Below are 19,553 nucleotides of genomic sequence, written 5' to 3' on the forward strand. Positions count from 1 at the left end.
CGGAAGAGACGCAAGAGTGGGCGAGAGGAATTTCCTGTTTGTACACGGCCACAGGCAACTCATTCTTTCCCCCTTTGATTAGTATTTGCTGCTCGTGCTGAGTGACTCGAGATTGGTGCCCCATTTGCAAGTTGAGCGGAAGTATCGGGACAGTAGAACAAGTAGCCAAAATGGTCATCCTGTGTCCGTGGTTTCCAAATGGCAACGCTAGAAACATACTTTGCCAAGTGGCAAGTTTCCATCTCTCTATGACCTTTCCAGTCTTTTGAAAATTATTGTTATTTTTTAAGTGTAGCAGACACAGAATGTTACAGTTTCGGGTGTACACGGTAGTGATTCAACAAGTGTGTGCGTTATGCTGTGCTCTCCACAAGTGTAGCTACTCTGTCACCATATAACACCGTTGCAGTATCATTAACTGTATTCCTCATGCTCTGCCTTTTATTCCTGTGACTTATTCATTCCATAACTGGACACCCGTGTCTCCCACCCCCTTCACCCATTGTGCCTATCCCCCAAACCCCCTTGTCTGTGGCAACCATTAATTTGTTCTCTGTGTTTACAGGTTTGATTCTGCTTTTTGTTTCTTTGTTTATTTATTCGGTTTCTGAGTAAAATCACATGGCGTTGTCTTTCTCGATCTGACTTATTTCACTTGGCATAACACCCTGTAGGTCCACCCATGATGTCGCAGATGGCACAACCCCATCCTTTTTTATGGCTGCGTAATATTCCATCGTATATAAATACCTCATTGTCCTTATCCATTTGTCTGTTGACGGACTTTTAGGTTGCTTCCATATCTTGGCTATTGTGAATAATGCTGCAGTAGATATAGGAGTGCATCTACCTTTCCAGTCTTGTCCAAAACACATTTCTGCCAAACTGCTGCCCCCTTGAGCATCCCTATGTGTGTTCCTACCTCCAGGCCACTGTTTGTGCTTTTTTTTTTTTTTTTTTTTTTTTTTTTTTTTTTTTTGGCCTTGAAGGCCTCTCCAGCCCTGTCTCTGCTGGTTGAAATCCTTAGAGACCTGTTTCTCTGACCACCTCTTCTTGAAGGTCCTCCTTCCCATAATGGAGTTTGTTCTCTCCAGAGCCCTCTCATATTGTTTCTGACCCTTCCTATCTTAGCTAGCCATTTTCATTATTCAACCAGGTTGGACAAGTGGAGATACACATTTGATGCTTGACTGACTCACCTACCCAGACCAACTCTGGAGCCAGGATGGGCCCTTGGTAGGCTTTGATTTGGGGATGAGTCTCAGCCTTCTGGCTCTAGTTTGGGGGCTTTGTGAGAATGTCTCCCTGGGTTACTATGAGCAGAATTTTTAAAAATTTAGCAAATTTACTGGAAACACATAAAAATTGTCCTAGAAGATTATATATTACATATGTATGCACATGAATGTATGTATATATATGTGTGTGTGCATGTAAACTGTTAAAGGATCATATTTTTAAAAGGTCAACTCATGACTCATATAGATATAAAATGAATACTTGCCAAAGATTTTAACTCATTAATTAATGAGAGAACGAGTAAGATATTATAACCAGTAACATATTATCAAAAGAGAATCCAGAATACTATACTTTCATAGTTACCTAAGGAATGCCAAAATAATTTTTAAAAGATTTTATTTATTCATTTGAGAGAGAGCGCACACAACAGGCGGAGTGGCAGAGGGAGAGGGAGAAGCAGGCTCCCTGCTGAGCAGGGAGCCTGATGCGGGACTCGATTCCAGGACCTGAGCTGAAGGCAGACGCTTAACCAGCTGAGCCACCCAGGCACCCCAGAATGCCAAAATAATTTTTAAAATGGCTACAAAACTGGTATTCCCAGGGTGATAATCAGTGACATTTCATGAGACATAATTTGCCTGTCTGTGGACATGACTACATTTTCCGCAAGTTAACCTCTATCCGTACAGAGTTTCAGAAGGCCTTAGTCAAAGACAAACAGGGACAGACAGCTAGCCCGGGTACCTCTGAAGTTTCCAAGTCACAGGTTTCCCTTATCTTACTTACGACAGGCTCCGTCGCAAATAGTTTACATTAGATACGTGACTATAGCTTATTTATTTTTCAGACACTGATAGTTTGAATCAAAAGAGGTAAAAATGACTTCTTCTAAGTGCCCTTGTTTTACTCCGTACTCATTCCATACTCAGTCTGCGCAATCCATCGGTCCATAGAATGTCCACAGCACTACAAATTCTTTCCATACCAACAGTAGACACTGGAATTGAATTAGAATTTTGAGCCAGTTTTAACATATTTGGAGCAACAGGCTCTTTGTTGAAAAGCATTTCCACGTATCAAGAAATGTTATTCTGTTGGAAAGCATTTCCATGTATCAAGAAAAGTTACTCTGTCAAGGCGAGGGAACAAGATACCAGTGTCCTCATAAAGACGATTTGGAGGGACTTTTTCTTTTTCCCTCCATGGAGACAGCTTCCAGATTTGAGCTATTTACCAGATGAGGAAAGTTTTCATCATTAGTCAAATACAACTGCCACATGTAGGTTCTCAGAGTGTGTGTGATAAGGGAAATTTCCAAAAGCAACCTATTTGACCAAGATTTGTGATCTTCCTGGCTTTTGACCCTGTGGTTTCTGAGTCCCATTTATCCCACGCAGCTGACACTAGGCATCATGAAAATTAGGTAATATCAGTATCCTGGGGCTTGATTTTTACTTTGTAATTCTAGTGTACTTTGCGTCTATGGTCACAGACCCTTGCTCAATTCTAATGTTGTATATTTTTGCTTTTTGCCCTATTTGTAGAGAGGGTTTATCTGTTTTGTTGATATAAAAAGTAGTTATTGGGTTTAGTTATCATTTGTGTAGATTTGGCGTTCAGTTTTGTTTAGTAACATATCAATTTCTAATTTTATTTACTAATTGATTTCCCTTACTTACCGCCCACGCATTTTCCTAGCTTCTTGAGTTGAATGTTTAGTTCGTTTATATTCTCACTTGTTTAATTTGAAGAGTTTAAAACCATGCATTTTCCTCTCAGTACAGTTTTGGCCTCATCACATAGCTTAACATATGGTTTCTCATTGTTTGTGGTTTGTAAACAGTCCATAATCCTGGCTTTTATTTTTTTCTTTTACCCAAGAGTTACTGGAGTTTTCATAATATTCCAAAGATTTGGATTTTTTAAGTTACCATTGTTAGTTTTTCCATTCTTTTATTCAACAAATACTCAGGCAATGCGCTCTCTGTTTTGGGAGCCATATCAGATTTAGGGAATGGTGGCGTGAACAGAGCCAGCATGGCTGCTGCCTTCGTGGGATTTGCTGTTTGCTGAGGGAGACACATGTAAGTGCACAACTAACCCCAGTCATTATTAATATTGTGGAAGAAATCTCAGGGTGCCTCATGGCTTCAGCTTTGCCAGAAGTGAAGTTGCCTGTTATAGTTAGTGAACTCTTTCCTGATCTTATCTTTCTTTCTTTTTTAAAAGATTTTATTTATGTATTTGAGAGAGAGAGAGAGCAAGCACAGGAGCGGGGGGGGGGGAGGGGCAGAAGGAGAGGGAGAAGCCGACTCCCCGCTGAGCAGGGAACCCCATGCAGGGCTCAATCCCAGGACCCTGGGATCATGACCTGAGCCAAAGACAGACGCCTAACTGACTGAGCCACTGAGGCGCCCCTTGATCTTATTTTCTTACGTCTTTTCCTGAGCATGAATGCTTTCAGTATCTGTTTGACTCTGGCGGCAAATAATTTATTTTCTTGTATATGGTTTTGATGGCTCCTTCCTGAGGCTTCCCTCAAGTCTGAAATCTCAAGGACCCTCAATTTGTGTGAGGTTTTCAGTTTATGGCTCTAGTTGTAATAAAAATTTAAAACATGCTTGAATAAATGCTGTTAATTTTTTTGAATAAACAAACTCTATATTTAAAAAATTAAGGCTTGAAAGAATTTTTTCAGCTCAATACAGGCACATTAATTTTAAAAATCACTAAGTACAGAAAGGCTTAGTGAAACAATTAAGACTCATTGATCCATCCTCCATATCCCATTCCCCAAGGGCAACCACTTCCAGTTCCTTAGTGGTTTCTTCTGGTAGTTTCTGTCACATTTTCACCAATGTGCTTTTGGTGCAATTTCTTGACCCATTTGCTTTAGATTATAGTTGGTGATTTTTTTGTATGGTGGATGTTGGTTTAGTTTTCCTGAACTACCTTCTGTCTTCAAAAACGCTCATGTTACTGGGGCACCTGGGTGGCTCAGTTGGTTAAGCATCTGACCCTTAATTGCAGCTCAGGTCCATCTCAGGGTCGTGAGTTCAGGCCCTGTGTTGGGCTCCACACTGGGCATGGAACCTACTTAAAAAAACAAAACAAAGCATCCATGTTACTATAGTTAAATCACTTTTGTTAAAGGAGTAGTCAGTGTTTTAGTTACTAGGAATGTGTGAATACGGTTCTCTGTATAGTCAACTAGTAAACTATGAGTAACGTGTCCTTCCTGAAACACCTTTTTGTTTCCCTGGAATTTCTGATTCCCTTAAAAAAAAATTCTTATTCTAACTACCATCTATCTACCAGATAAAATATATAATGTTACATAATATAGTATTATAGTGTTATATAATTATAATATAATATTATAGTATATCATATATATTACAGTATTATAGTATATCTAATGTATAATAGTGAATATATGTTACATGATATATGTATAATATCTGGTAGATAGATGGTATGTCTGGTAGATACATACACACATACATATATACAATATCATTATGCATATTTTACCAGATTTTTATATAACACAGTTGACCCTTGAACAACATGGGTTTGAACTGCGTGTGTCCACTTACATACAGAATTTTTTCGATAAATATAGTACGATGCTGTTTATGTATTTTCTCTTCTTTATGATTTTCTTAATGTTTTCTTTTCTCTAGCTTTCTTTACTGTATGAATACAGTATATGATACATATACAAAATATGCGTTAATTGTTTATATTGTCAGTAAGGCTTCTGGTCAACAATAGGGTGTTAGTAGTTAAGTTTTTGGGGAGTTAAAAGTTATATGTGGATTTTTGACTGTGTAGGTGGTCAGCTCCCTAACCCCTGCGTTGCTCAAGGTTCAACTATATATATATAATTAATATAATTTTAGATTATTTATTATATATAATAAACTTATTTTATAGTGTGAGACTTTTGCATAATATGTAAAATCTTAAAAGCATTTTATTTATTTTAATTTTTTATTATGTATAATAAATAGATCTGTTTCCTCCCCCAAACATCTGTCCTATCAGGTTTTCTACTGAGCCTTCTCTTTCTCTGGAGACATCTCTTCCAGGGCTGATACTATGTGAACCAGTCGTTCTGAAGGGTGGTTGTTCATCTGTCATCCCAGAGCCTCCATTTACTACTCCTGGATTGGAGCCACTGTTTCCTGTATCCCATATCTTCCTGTATTTGGTTTATTCCTTTATTTTGCTAGAGGAAGTTCTCAAGTAGATTTCAAATACATGCATGGGAAATGGATGTTCTCGGTCTTCTGGCATCCTTTGCATTACTACTCAGTAATCAGATGCCATCCTGAATTTCATTTGTGGGCACAGAATGGATTAGATGAGTGAAGTTAACCAGATCCAGCCCTTCTGAATGTCTGTGAATGTGTGTAGATGGTAGGGGTGGGGGAGGCGTGGTGAGGGGGTTGGTAGGAAGTATGTGTACAGAGGCAAGGTTAACAGGGGGGGTATGACCTGGAGAAGCCTGGTTTTAAATTTAGGAAGCATGCAAATGTGGCTACCTTTGGTTGTCTCACTCTGCTAAAGAACCCCAGTTGTTGGTTTGAAGTCAATGTACAGGGTGATTTTCAGGAACATCCCTCAGGCCTCTAACTTCATATTGGCCTGATTATATCCATCTGTCCATATCCAGGACATAGACGACAGGCTGATCACCTCTGCGGTACCATGCATAGAGGCACTTGACAGGATAGGCAGGTAGGCTGGACCTGGACAGGGGGACATGGGCAATCCCCCGCTGGGTCCAGGGAACCAGTGGTGGGAGCATTGGATGGCAGCATGGCTCGGCTGCAGTGTGCAAAGATAACAGGGATTTGTTTGACTGCTGCATGAACATGGGTGATTGCCAAAGAATTCAGTGGGGTTCTAGGTTGCATTTAGTAGAGAAATGACGTCCTGGCCAGCAGAGTGAGGAGTGTGCTCAGCTCTACAATGGGGCAGTTCACAGCTAGATATCTGGTTCTGATCTGGGTGTATGTTGTTCTGTAGTGAATTTCTCATCCTTAAATGTTCATTTCAAATGCTCCTCTCTCTGTAGAGCTTTCCTTGATGCCTTCCTTGACCATAATTGATTTATTTGTCTGGATTCTTGGTCTCTATTTGCTTACCTCGCTGCTATAATATACGTCCCTCTCCTCTATTGAGTGGCATTCCCCAAGGATTCTCAGGCCGGTCGCTTGATCTCTGTGATGTTGAACCTGCTGGTTCTGGCTTCGTCTGTGTCGCTGGGCTTTGTAAAGATCAGATGAGGTGTACATTATGGTAGACAAAAAGCGAATGGGAGGTCGTGTTATTTCCTGTGCATTTATTTGTTCACGAGATAGTGAGTAGCAGCTTCAGAGTTGCAAGCCAGTTAAGCAGCCATGTCCCTAGCGTCTGTGTAGCATCTCTGCTTTCATGTGTCCTGAATTTCTCAGTGGGGGGAAAAAGCTTGCTGTTTATTTTCGAACTTCTTCAGCACTGGGACCTTTTTTTTCAGCTAATTCTTTTGCCTCCTTCCCTGAAGTCCTTAAGCTGTCACTGCTTAGCTGGGCCTTCATACGGCTGCATCCTCTGTGACTCTGGAGGCCGAGGATCAAGGAAGTGGGCAGGGCCTGCCCCGAGCAGTTTGGGCTCTCTGGTGCACTAGACGTGGCCTGAGTCTGGGATTTGCAGACCCAGGTCCTAGGAACTGCACTGTATTTGTACTAAACCAAAGGGATTACTTGAGTATAAAAGGCCTGCTTCCCCTGGTGCTGGACAGTGACTGTCCCACTTCTCCATGCTGCATGATGGGGCAGTTGAACACTGGCTGATGGATGTGGCAGGGCTATAGGCCCACATCCTTGTATTGACCATCAGGGCCGCAAAACCAAGCTTGACCAGCGATACCCCATAGATCCTGCTGGGCTCAGCCATTGATCTCAAATCCTGGAGGCACTGGGTTCTGGAAGCTGAAATTGAGGAAGCTCCCAACACCAGCCACATGCTGGGTCAAAGCCAGCCCTCTCCGAGTGACCCCCCCCCAAATCCTCTTAAGAAGCCAGGTCTCCCTGCCTAGACTCCTTTCCTCAAAGCCATTTTATTGAAGGAGCCTTATTGCCATTTCCTGGCACTGGGTCTTGACAACCACAACACGAGTCCTTATCATCAAGTCTGGAAAACCAGAAGTTCAGATTTCCATTCCTTCCTTCTAAGAAGGCACCTTATGTACAATGACCATCCCTTCCCTGGTGACCAAGATTTCCATACTGGAGAGCTCAGTCATAAAGGATCTTTATATACTGTGGCTGTGGGTACCTGCTCAGCCTGTCTTTGCTTAACTAAGCCACCCCGTAGATGGCTGCGTATGGCAAAGAAGCTCCGTGTCTTTGGATTAAAATACTGTTCCCAGTATAAATACAACACAGCTATAAACTGCAGGGAGTCTGGGATAGCCTAGATTGGAGAGGCGGCCTGGCTGTGGGCTCAACACACACGAGTGGACCGTGTCAAATTTCCTGGGGCCTTCAGCAGTGGGGAAGATGGTGAGGAAGGAGCAAGAAGCTGTGGACCCAGGGAGAGACCTGGTGTAGCGCTGTAGAGACTCTGGGGGACCTTTCTCCTGGAATGGGCTTCCCTCTGTGAGCCCCTGCCTTTGCAGGGTCTGTGCGCCCTTGGAGGCAGGTACTGTGAGGGTGTTGTGGCATCATTGAGAATTGTGGACTACACAGCTTTGGAGGACATCTTCCAAGTGTGAGATTCTGTGAAAAATGACAAAATCGAGGCCGTGAAACTTTCATCTCTACAGGCAACAGCCTCTTAAAATCTTCAGTTGTGCCCAGGACTTGGTACACTACAGACATGTCATTTAGGACATTTCCCTCTTTGTGCACAGTTAGCCTCCCCCCCCCCCAGTTTCTTCTGGTTTATTTCTCTTGTCTCTCATACTCTGTATTTTCTTCTCACTTCAGCTTCTGAATCGAAAAGACAAGACCACCTTTGAGAAATTGGACTACCTGATGTCTAAAGAAGATAATTACAAGCGGACCCGGGAATATATCCGAAGCCTGAAGATGGTCCCCAGTATTCCCTATCTAGGTAGGAATCTAAATTGGCTTATTATTTATTAAGAAACCTGCTGAGTGCCAAGTAAGATGTTTTTACAGTTTCTAGTTGAGAAATTTCCAGAAGCAGCATGGGCCATGGATAAAGAGGTAATTGGTTAGCTCCTCGGATTGGAACAGGCCTTCGATACTTCCCAAGCATGGGAACCTCACTGAGGGCCTTGAAACAAGGGATATTGTACTTCTTATGTAAGTAACCTGTGAATCACAAGTCTCCCCAGCCTACAGCCCAGAAGGGTCACAAGACTTTTACTGGTTCATCCACAGCCTCTTGAACGAGGGGAACTCAGGCCAAAACTCCTCTGCTCTGGGCATTATTAATCTATTTTATAAGGTTTGTACCAGCAAAATTTTAATGATTATTGATTTTTCTGATTAGAAAGTAATACATGGTCATTGTAAAGGATTAGGAGAAGAAAATTAATATCATTTGTCACCCCACATAGATATAATCAGTGTTTTGCATCATATCCTTTCATTTGAGTGGATATAAAAATCCATATTTATAATGAACATTTAATGTTATTACCTATGTTTCTATACTACATCTCAACCCCATTGCATGGATTTGCCAAACTTGAATTTGTTAACATTGACATTTAGGATGACTCAACATTTTTGTTGTTAAAATATTGCAGTGAGCATCCTTATTGCAAAAACCTCTTGCATATGGTTATGATTATTCCCTTACAATAAGTTCTTAGAAGTGTGATTATTGGGTCAAAACATGTGCAGAATTTTGCCTTTTTATGGACGTTTTCAAAAAGCTCTCCATAGAGGCTGTAGGAGCTTATATTTTCATTGCAAGGGGATAAAATCTGTTTTTTCCCATGTAAACAAATACTGTGTATTTTCGTCTGTGTGGTTTTTTTTCTTTTCCTTGCTCTCCTTTTTTTTTCTTTGCCAATTTGATAGGTGAAAAATGCTTCTTGTAGTTTGGATTTCATGGTTATACTAATTTTATGAAAAAATTTTGTCTTTTTATGACCTAAAAGTAGTACTAATAATAGGAAAATTAAGGTTTTATAGAAGTGGCTCCCTAATATTTTCAGAGATCTAGTGTTAATTTCTTGGAGGCACATTTTTGACAACTTGCAAATGTCCTCCATGAACATTGTTTTCTAATTCCTTTTTTTTTTTTTTTTTTGAGAGAAAGAGAGAGAGAGAGAGCATGAATATAGGGGGAAGGGCAGAGGGAGAGGGAGAATCTTAAGGAGGTTCCATGCCCAGAGATCCCACGACCCTGAGATCATGACCTGAGCCGAAATCAAGAGTCGGATGCTTAACTGAGTCACCCAGGCGCCGCTGCTTTCAAATTCTTTTAAAGTCAATTTGGGAAATATAATTTTCGTAGAAAATTGTCCACTTGACCCAAGTTTTCGAAATTATTTGCATAGAGTTCTTTTCCTCATTTAGTTTTCTGTGACCATGGTTTATGTAATGTTCTCCTATAAATTTTAGCCTCCTATGTATGCATCTTGTATTTGCTTTGCATTCCTGATAGTTTGCATTTTTGTTTTCTCTTTCTTTTTTTTCATTTGCTTTGTCAGAGGTATGTCTGTTGGTCTTCCCAGAGCATTAGACTTCGTTATTTATCAGTTGCGTTGGCCTTCTGCTTTCTAGTTTACTATGTTCTGTCATCCTAAGATGTACTTTTTGTCTCCACACTTGAGCACCTCTGAAGTTGGGGTGCATCTTTCAATTGATGGCAAACAAAGCACTGTGATGTTGTTTAATTGGCAGTGGTTTTTCTTAGTTATACATAAGATAACTGTGTGTTTCAGAATGATGTCCTATATTTGATGAAATATGGAATTTCTGCTTTTATCTTTTATAGTTCATTTCTCCTGTTTTCCTTACATTGTTTTGTTATTTCTGTTAACTACTTTGGTTGTATTATTGGCTCATTTGCATAAATATTACTCTCTCCACTTTAATTTGGAAAACAGTCAAGGGCGTACATTTCGCTCTGATTGCTGCTACATGTTTTGTGATACAGTGTTCTCAGTGATATTCTTTAAGTGTTCTGTGATTATAGTTTCAGTTTTTCTTTTATCCATGTAATAAGGTAATGGTTTTTTAATTTTTAAGGGCTTGAATATTCTTCTTGTTTTCAAATGGTTTTATAGAGATAGAATTTATGTCCCATCCATTTAGAGTGTCCAGTTCAGTGGTTTTTTCAGTCTATTCACAGTTGTGTAGCCATCAACACAATTTTGCAACATTTTCATCATCCCAAAGACAAACCCCGCACCCGTTAGCGGTCACTCCCTTTTCTTTCTGGCCAGCTCTCTTCTGCCCTCACCCCCAGTCCTTGGCAATCGCCAGTCTACTTTCTGTCTCCATAGATTTGCTTATTCTGGACATTTCATAGAAATTTAATTGCACAGTATGTGGTCTTTTATGACTGGCTTTTTCGCCTTTAGTATCATGTGTCCAAGATTCATCCATGTTGGAACATAATCGCTACTTCATTCCTTTGCATTGTCAGATAATGTTCCATCGTGTGGAAACACCACATTTTATTTATTTATTTGATGGACATTTGAATTGTTTCACTTTTTGGCTATCATGATCACACTGCTAGGAACAGCTTTGGTTTTTAAAAATGTAGTCTTCTCTCTAATTTTTTTACATGGGCTTAGGATATGTGGCATATATACTTTCTAGGTTTTAAAAGATGTTTGACATTTGTCTTGTGGTTTAATATAAAATCATTGTTTGTAAATGTTTCATGGGTGCTGGACAAGAAAGTGAAATCTCTCAAATTACTCTTACGATTGCATTAGAGTATTTAAATGATTAATTTGTGACAACTTAGTCTATCAAGAACAGAAATATATGTTGGACTCCCTTGCATTTCTGATAGCTTCTGCCTACATTATTTAGTATATAGAGATTTATAACAATTGAAAATTTATGGTGAAGTGTCCCATACAAAATGATCTTGATTCTGTTTGTTAATTGCGTTTACTTCTGTCTGATATTAATTCTGTGAAATCTGTTTTATTTCTCATTTGCGTTTATTTTCTAAACCTTTGCCTATATTTTAGGTTTGAATATTTTAGATTGCTTTAAGTGTGAAGACTGCACTGAGTTGGACCCAATATGAGAGTCCTTGCATTTTAGGAGGGGAGTACTCTTTCACGTTCGTTCAGTCGTATGCCATATTATTATTATTTTTTAAAGATTTTATTTTATTTGACAGAGATAGAGACAGCCATCGAGAGAGGGAACACAAGCAGGGGGAGTGGGAGAGGAAGAAGTAGGCTCATAGCGGAGGAGCCTGATGTGGGGCTCGATCCCAGAACGCCTGGATTATACCCTGAGCCAAAGGCAGACGCTTAACCGCTGTGCCACCCAGGCGCCCCGTATGCCATATTATTGAACCAAACATCAGTCTGCGCTTTCTTGTTTATGCCTTTTTCTTCTTTCCTTGTTCTTCTCTTATGGTTTACTACAGTATCTTTCTACTTGACACGCAAATCACTATCTCAGATCTACAGAGGGAGGGCCTGTTGATACACACAGCTCACAGACCCATTCCCACTTTGCCCCAGGCTAATCAACTGAGGGATAAAGTGAGATAGTACGAGGGTGAGGGTTGCTTAGTGCAGGTCCAATGGGTCAACTAGCAGAGGCCCTCCCAGATGGTTAAGGATGGCCTCTTCTCTGTTCCTAAGAATGATCATGAGAGCTTCTGTTTATTGTCTGCTTTCTCTGTGCCTGGCACCCTGCTAGGCATTATCTCAATGAATACTCACAATGGCCCAGTGAATAAGCCAGCAGGCACCGAGAGGTTGCCTAGGGTCACGTAACTAGAGAATGGCAGAGCCAGGACTTGGCCCACATGGTCTGGCCATAAGCCCTAAGCTGTTGACACTGCCCTCTCCTGCTGCCCCACCTCTACTGTCCAGGTCATTATTTTCCTGTTCCTCCCTTGCAGTTGCCAGCTGTGTGTCCTCTGCCATTTATGACTTGTGGGTGTCCTCCATCAGACACTATATGAAGTGGGATGAATTGTCTTGAATCTTTCTTGCGACATTCTCTGTTCTGGGGCTTCTGAGGGCAAAGTGGACCAATACCATCTCCCCTTTCTGAGCCCTGTCCCTTGTAATCAGACCAAGTTCCTGAGTCACTTCCTCAGGCCACTGGCCACAGGCCCCTCGTGTGTCACCCGACGGCTCTTGTCAGGCCCGTGGAGAGGTCTGCCCTTGCAGTGGACACGTAGCCTGTTCCAGCCCTGAGTTTCTGGAGCCGTGGCCCTCCTTGTCCTTGACGGCCTCATCTCAGCTGCCTCTTCCTGGAATTAGGTAGTGGAGAGGCTCTGTGTAGGCCTCGGTGTGGCTCAGCGCTCCTGCTTCTACCTCTGAGAGCCCCGGCTTGGCTGCCCTGCTCCGTGTTTCCAGGCTGACGGTGATTTCCCTTCCCCCTCAGCCGGCTGGGCTGCATTTCTCATGCCCATGCAGAACGACTCCTGACACACACCAGCAAGAGGGAGAGAACAGGCGATGACGCCAACATGCTTTCTGTTCTCAGGACTGTGTGTGAGGGTTTAGCGTGGGGGATGCCTCAGTTTCATTAAAAAGAAGGCAGCAAGATCCCATTCTGAAGCTTAGTGGGCCCATCGTCCTGAGGGCAGTTGGGGCCCTACCTGCCCATCTGATCACTGTGGACAGACCCTGCCCACATCCAGGTTGTGGTTTCAGTACTGCTTCCTCCTGGAAACCCAACCTGTCCCAGGACTGGATTTGTTTATTGAAGGGGGAATAGTTACATAATTCCTGGAAAGTACAATATAGGAAAAAATGTCTGAAACCATTTCTTTTTCCCTTGGCAAAATCCTCACTGTAGGTCTTTCCCTCAGGGAGAGGGAATTATTCTCTGGGAGGGACTTCAGGTCAGTTCCTGATATTTCCTGCTGCTTTGTTGCCTCTGTTGCGAGAGACCTTGGACGCTTCCAGCAGATACTTGCCTCTAATGGCAAGAATGGGGTTTATTTTTGTAACGAGTCTCTTAAACGCCTGTGGAAGGTTCTGTGCTAACTGGTTTCCTGGGACTGTCCAGGACTGTTCACTCGGTGTCCCCCGCTCCCTGTAAAGGCGCCCTCACATAGCGCTAGCCGGTGTTAATAACCGTGCGCGTGTCTTCCAGCTCCTTTGCATGCAAATTTTAGGGCCAGCTGGCCGTACTTTGGCGCACTGTTTCTCGTGAAATGTAATTTAAAAAACACTGAGGGAAAAACTTACTACATTTTAAAAATAAGACCGTCTGAAAAAGTTTCTTCCCAGTTACTTCAAAGCGTAAAAATAGCGGTGGGAAATAGGTCAATTATTTGCAGCTTAAATTGATCTGATGGTAGCTCCTTGTTCGTACCCAATTCAGATTGCAGTGATAATAAAAGCAGGCAAGAGCTGTGAAGAATGGCTCAACCATTTATTTCTAAACAGCTTTATTGGCTTAGAGGGTGTTTGGTTTTCACTACCTATAATTCCCTCCAGGAAATAGCTACATAAAATTAAGAATGTAATGGATTTTAAAAGGTTTAGAGCTGATTCTAAAAGTAACCATAGGCAGTGTGGAAAATCATGATCCCTCAAGGAACAAAAATTAGGTATTCTGACAGTTCTAAATCATAAGAAAACATTTAGATATACTTGGTAAATTTACCCAGACTTCCGATATATGAAGGAAATTTCTAGAACCTAAGACATTCCTTCAGACAAGCACATCCTGCCATAGGTAAAGGAAGCCTTTACTTTCAACCATGGACTCTGAGGTTTAAAATAAAGGCAAGTTGTTTCTGAGTACAGAACAAATAGACCTAAAAAGACTTTTAAAAAGAAGTGTTTACGCTGATGCCCCAAAGCCCCCGGAACAGCAAGGTGAATGAGGGGCTCGCACTCTGAGCCTAAGGGCAACATGTGCCAGCCTTCTGCAAGATGGTGTGTTCTCGAGCCTGCCATCGAATGATGGGTGGGCACTCTTGTTAGGTGATGGGCGAGACAGACACCCTTTCTCCTCTGGTGGAGCTCACAGCCCAGATCTGATCGCTAGCAGTGAACAAGAAACTAAAAGTAAGCTGAGCGTTATGAGGGGAAAGGCAAAGGAACAGATAAAGGCGCCCCGACCTGGTCTGGGGTACTAGGGAGGGTTTCCTGGAGCAAAGCCCTGAAGGGTGAATAAGCCGGGTGAAGAGGTGGGAGGTGAGCATGCCAGACAAAGACAACAGCTTGTGCAAGAGCCCTGAAGTGGGGAAAAAACATGTTTGTTGGAAAAACTGGCTGGAGAGTAGAGAACGAGGGGGAGGGTATTGTGAGAAGCAGCTGGAGTGAAAGGGAGGGGTGAGCTCGCCTGGGCCCAGACATGAGTGGGAAGTTTAGGCCCCAGGTCCCCCTAAGAGCAGTGGGGAGCCATGGAGGACTTGAAGCGAGGGCGTGGCCAGATTGGACTTGCGTTTAACACACAGCTCCTTGCCTGCAGCCTGTGAGTAGCTTTGAGGAAGGCAGGCTGGAGGAGGGAAGACCCAGGTAGGGGACCATGCAGAAGCCCATGATGCATCACTGTAGTTCAGAAATGGCTAGATGGGGAGGGAAAGAAAGCCTTTTAAACGCGGTCCTTTATTTTTTTATGTTTTTATTTTTATTTTTATTTTTGAGAGAGAGCAAGAGCATGCGCATGTGCAAGGAGAGGGAGGAGGGGCCGAGGGTGAGGATCTTAAGCAGACCCTGCGCTGAGCACAGAGCCTGACGTGGCGCTTGATCTCAGGACCCTGAGATTGTGACCTGAGCCAAAATCAAGAGCCGGATTCTTGACCAACTGAGCCACCCAGGCGCCCCCAGAAACAGTTCATTTCAGAGCAGAGCCTTGGAAAGACATTAAACAGTTGTCAGTGAGCATGTCCCTTACACCTGATGGAGACGAATGGCATTTCCCTGTGCTTTGACTTCGAGAGTCAACGTGTGCATTTGAGCTGTGGCCTCCTTACAGCGGATTGAGAGGGCAAGCACAGTGCTCTCTCCATCTACCCACAGAAGCCAGGCCGGATTGGGCTGGCTGATGCCAGCAACACTTCTGCTTCCCAGAACATGGATCGGAGTGGCCACCACCACTCCAGGACCAAGTCCACTGGCTCCCAGTTTGGGGTGACCACATTGTTATCCAGCTGTCCCCAGGTTTACCAGCATTAAGGGTAATCCTCTCCTTTAATGCCCAACTGAAAAATTTCCATTCTACATGCAGGAAATCCAGACTTTTTTGTTTTCAGTTCTCCACCCCACGTGTTTTTAAGGATCCCCAAGGAATACTCACTTGTTCCACGGATCCATCCTGGTGGTTGCATGGTGCCTCAGCTGGCTGCCTGGCTCCAAACCGCTGATCCCTCCCTCCAGCATCTCTGCCTTTCCTACCCAGTCCTTGCTGCTGGACCTATGTGGAGCCAGGCTCCTCCTTCCTTCCCTCGGGAAGCACAGTTTAGGACGGATCTGGGGATGTCAGTGCCACAGACAAAAGCTTAAGCTTGCATTCTCAAACGCCTGCTCCTGGAGCTCCGGGGCCATGCCCTTTCTCCTCTCGCCTGATGGCCACATGCTTCAAGGGCCGACCTATGGCCCTCCCTTTCCTAGCCCAGGAGAGCCTTTGATCAAGTTTCCCCTTCCTCATATTGAGGCATCCATCCTTTCTGAGGCCCAGCAGGCAGGGAAAAGCTGCCCTCGGACCCATCTCAGACATGCTTCCTAGTCAACAGAAGAATCGCAAAGACAGCTACCATCCCAGATCAACGAAATCTTTTCCATTATTTTGCAGTGTGGACAGCTGCATATTTTCTTAAACCTCTCCCTTCCAGAAGAGAATTTTGCCTTTACTTTTGCAGTCTGAAGATTTATTACCTTAAAATTCACATTTCCCTGGGACTTCACAGTCATGTTCCATTTTTACAAAAAGCCAGTGGATGTTATTTAAAACCCCCATTTTGTGAGTGAGAAAATCCACAGTTTGACCTATGACTTAGCCAGTGTCATATGCCAGGCGGATACCAAGTGCAACTCAACGTCTCATGTTCTGGCTGGGGCTCCACCCAGCCTTAACTCACGCATCCTCTGTCTAGTGCCCCTGTCTCCATGGAGAGAAACAGTGCAGGAGGAAAGCATGTTGGGGAGACGTTTGCTCTGCTGCGCAGAGCTGAGCACCTTGTCACCTTTGTCCCTTCTGGGGCACAGGGAGGACTTGCGGTCTGCATTTCTCTGCATCAAGAAGTTGTGTCTGATCCCCAAAAGGAGGTAAGAGCATAGCCCACTTTGTGCAAGAGGAAGTGTGTTTTCATAGCAGGAATCTGTGTACTCATCAGGATGATTGCTTTGCTTTGACCTTTCGTCTCCGGATTTCTAATCAGAAGCTCACAATAGTGATAATGACAACTCTTGGTTATTCTCTCCCACGTGACCGGCACTGCACCACACACTTCATGAGAGTTATCTCATGTATCCTCCCGATGCTTCTTCCTCTGAGGGAGACACTATTTTTAACTTATTTCACAGCTGCAGAAGCCAAACAGGACTCATGTTAAAGGTCTCAACACTTTGCAGCACCACTTCCTAGTGGTAAGACCAGTGCCCAACCCAGTCTGACCCAGTGCCCAGCCAGAAACTTCAGAATATGCTGCAGTTCCCTGTAAAAAGCCTTCACCCTCTGGGGAAACCCAGACTGGACTGAGAAAGAACAGCTCTGGAGACCCTCCTGTATGGAGTGGAGGCTTGAGATGGGTGGCTATAGTCAGTAAGCCCTAAGCAGGACAAAGGTTGGGGGTGGAGGAGGAGCTAATGAGTTTCTCCATCCTCAGGACTAACCTGGTGACCTGTGTGTCTCCTTGCTGGTCTGAAGGGAGAGTTAAGACAATTGACACCGAGAATCTGAAAGATTCTGAGTGGTTGATAGCTTGTAAGATGCCCCAGTGCTCCCTGACCCCCAGTATTCCTGTCCTTGTGTAATCCCTTCCCCTTGAGCATGGGCAGAACGTACTGACTTGTTCCTAACAAATAGAATATGACAGAAATAATGGGACATCTATTCTGAGGTCAGATTATTTAAAGACTTTGCCCTCAGTGTGAGGTGCTTGCTCTCTCTCTGTCTCTTGGATCTCTTCCTATCTCTTGGATTCTGGAGGAATCCAGCTGCCTTGTGTTTGTCAGCAAACCCCCCCCCCCACCGCCGCCAGCCACATGTGAGTGAGTGTGGAAACAGAGCCCACCTCAGTGGAGCCTTCAGATGAGACCACAGCCTCAGCCCACGGCTTGACTGCGTCACTTGAGACTCCTTGAGCCAGAGGCATCCAGCTAAGTTACCCTCAACTTCCTGACCCAGAGAACCTGCAAAGTAATACATAAGTAAGCTACTGAGTTTTGGGGTAATCTGTCACGTGGCAATGGAGAACTAACGCATATCACAACCTTGATCACTACCCCACATTTATTACTTTGTTACCTCAGCTGTAAAACTGAGCACACAAAAGACAGTAAGATCGATTTCTAGGGCAGCAGGAAGTGCTAGGTCTGTCTCAGAAGCTAATTTTGAGAGGAGCAAATCCTATAGGACAAGAGGGGGTGGTTGCCATTTTGAGAGGTAATGAATTCTTGCAGTTCTCTAAGAAGACGGGTGCCTGAGAAGGGCCTAGAAGGCTACCTTCAGAAAAGCTGTAGTTCCCTACTCAAGTGTATGTTGGGCTTTAGAGGGTAATGTGTGCAGACCTTCAGAAGTCCAGGAATGGCTGCTCAGGAAACTGGAAGACGTCCATTCTGTGTGGCCACCCAGAAAGCTGGACTGGGGAGGGACCCACTCATTCCCTTCGAAACTTTTTAGATGATAAAAGTAACACATTGTTAGTTGTAAAACTCACACTAAAAAAAAGTCTGTGAAGTAAGAAGCGAAAATCCCCTTCTTCCTTGCCTACTCCCCAGAAGCAACCACAATTAACAGTTGGTGTGTATCCTTCCAGACATTTTAATCCCCATACACTAATGTATGTGCATGTGTGTGTGTGGGGGGGGAGAAGCAAATAATACTGTGCTTTTTAACCAAAATGGGGACATTTTATTCATTTTGCTTTGCACCTTACATTTTGTTCTGTGTAGAGAGTCACAGATGTTGTTCGGAGGCAGCACATAGAGAACTTCTTCCTTCTGTCCAGTGGTTCCATGGCGCCCGTGGCAGGCGCCTGGGTGGTTCGCTGAGTTGGGCCAGGGTGCATGCCGGTTCCTCCAGCCGTGTGCCAACTGATGGGCTCTCCCTCTGAGGGAAAGTGTAGTGGAGAACATCTTCACCGGGGTGTCTCTGCTTACCTGCAGAGTATTTCCAGAACACTGAGTGTGGGGAGAGGGGTTGCTGGATTGCCTGTCTGTGACTTCTGTCCGGTAGCGCCTGTGGGAACACCCTCCGAAAGGTGGCAGTTACACTTGGCTGGGAGTGTGAGCATGCCTGTCAGCCCCGCTCTCACCAGCACCAGGTCCTACTGACCTCTTTTTATTTATGAGAAAATGTCAGGTGAAAGATGACATCTTGTTTTAATACACGTTTCTCTACCCGCCAATCCTTTGTGCTCTTGGCAGAGAAGCTGCTTTTCTACTTCAGACACGTGCTCCCTGAGCTCTCCTGCGCCCAGGGTCAGGCAGCCAGGCCTTCAGGCCTCCCACCCAACTGCTCAGCCGCCCTCTGTTCCTGCCTCTGCATCTGTCCTCAGTCTCTCTCCTGTGTCCCCAGCCCGGCCTTGCGCTGCCCTGAGCAATGAAGAAGGGCTGCCTGGCTGTTGGGTCCCCCTGGAGAGGAGGCTGACAGAAGTCCGTGCCCGCACACTTGCCTGGGGCTTGGTCAGCATTCCGGGCTCCAAGGAGGCTTCGTGCTGCTTCTTATTCTTTTCCCTCTTTGAGATGATGAGGGTGTTGGCCTCGGTCATCACATGGCTCCAGAAGGGAATTCTAATTCTACATTACCCTTCTACATTACCCTTCCAAGCTCTGGACCACTGCCAGCCCCCTAAGGGTCAGGGCAAATGTGGCCTGTCCACCCAGGGAGCTATCCCTCAGCTTCGGGAGGGTGCACATGCTCAGTCGGGTGACAGGGAGCACCCCTTGACCAGCCCATAGAGCCAGATTTATCATGACCAGTGGCGAGCAGGGGATGGGATAG

At 44.1% G+C, this 19,553-nt stretch overlaps 1 protein-coding gene across 5 annotated transcripts in view; it reads left to right on the plus strand.

Annotated features, from left to right (window-relative positions):
* RALGPS1 (Ral GEF with PH domain and SH3 binding motif 1) overlaps positions 1-19,553 on the plus strand; it is a 252,288-nt gene that overhangs the window by 88,309 nt on the left and 144,426 nt on the right. For all 5 annotated transcript variants that reach the window (XM_040631909.1, XM_008698750.2, XM_008698752.2 and 2 more), the window contains one exon: positions 8,223-8,349. In XM_040631909.1, the coding sequence (XP_040487843.1) occupies positions 8,223-8,349 (127 nt within the window). The remainder of the gene's footprint in view (positions 1-8,222; positions 8,350-19,553) is intronic.

Source organism: Ursus maritimus, unplaced genomic scaffold, assembly GCF_017311325.1.
Source record: "Ursus maritimus isolate PB19 unplaced genomic scaffold, ASM1731132v1 scaffold_17, whole genome shotgun sequence".
Classification (NCBI taxonomy): Eukaryota; Metazoa; Chordata; class Mammalia; order Carnivora; family Ursidae; genus Ursus; species Ursus maritimus.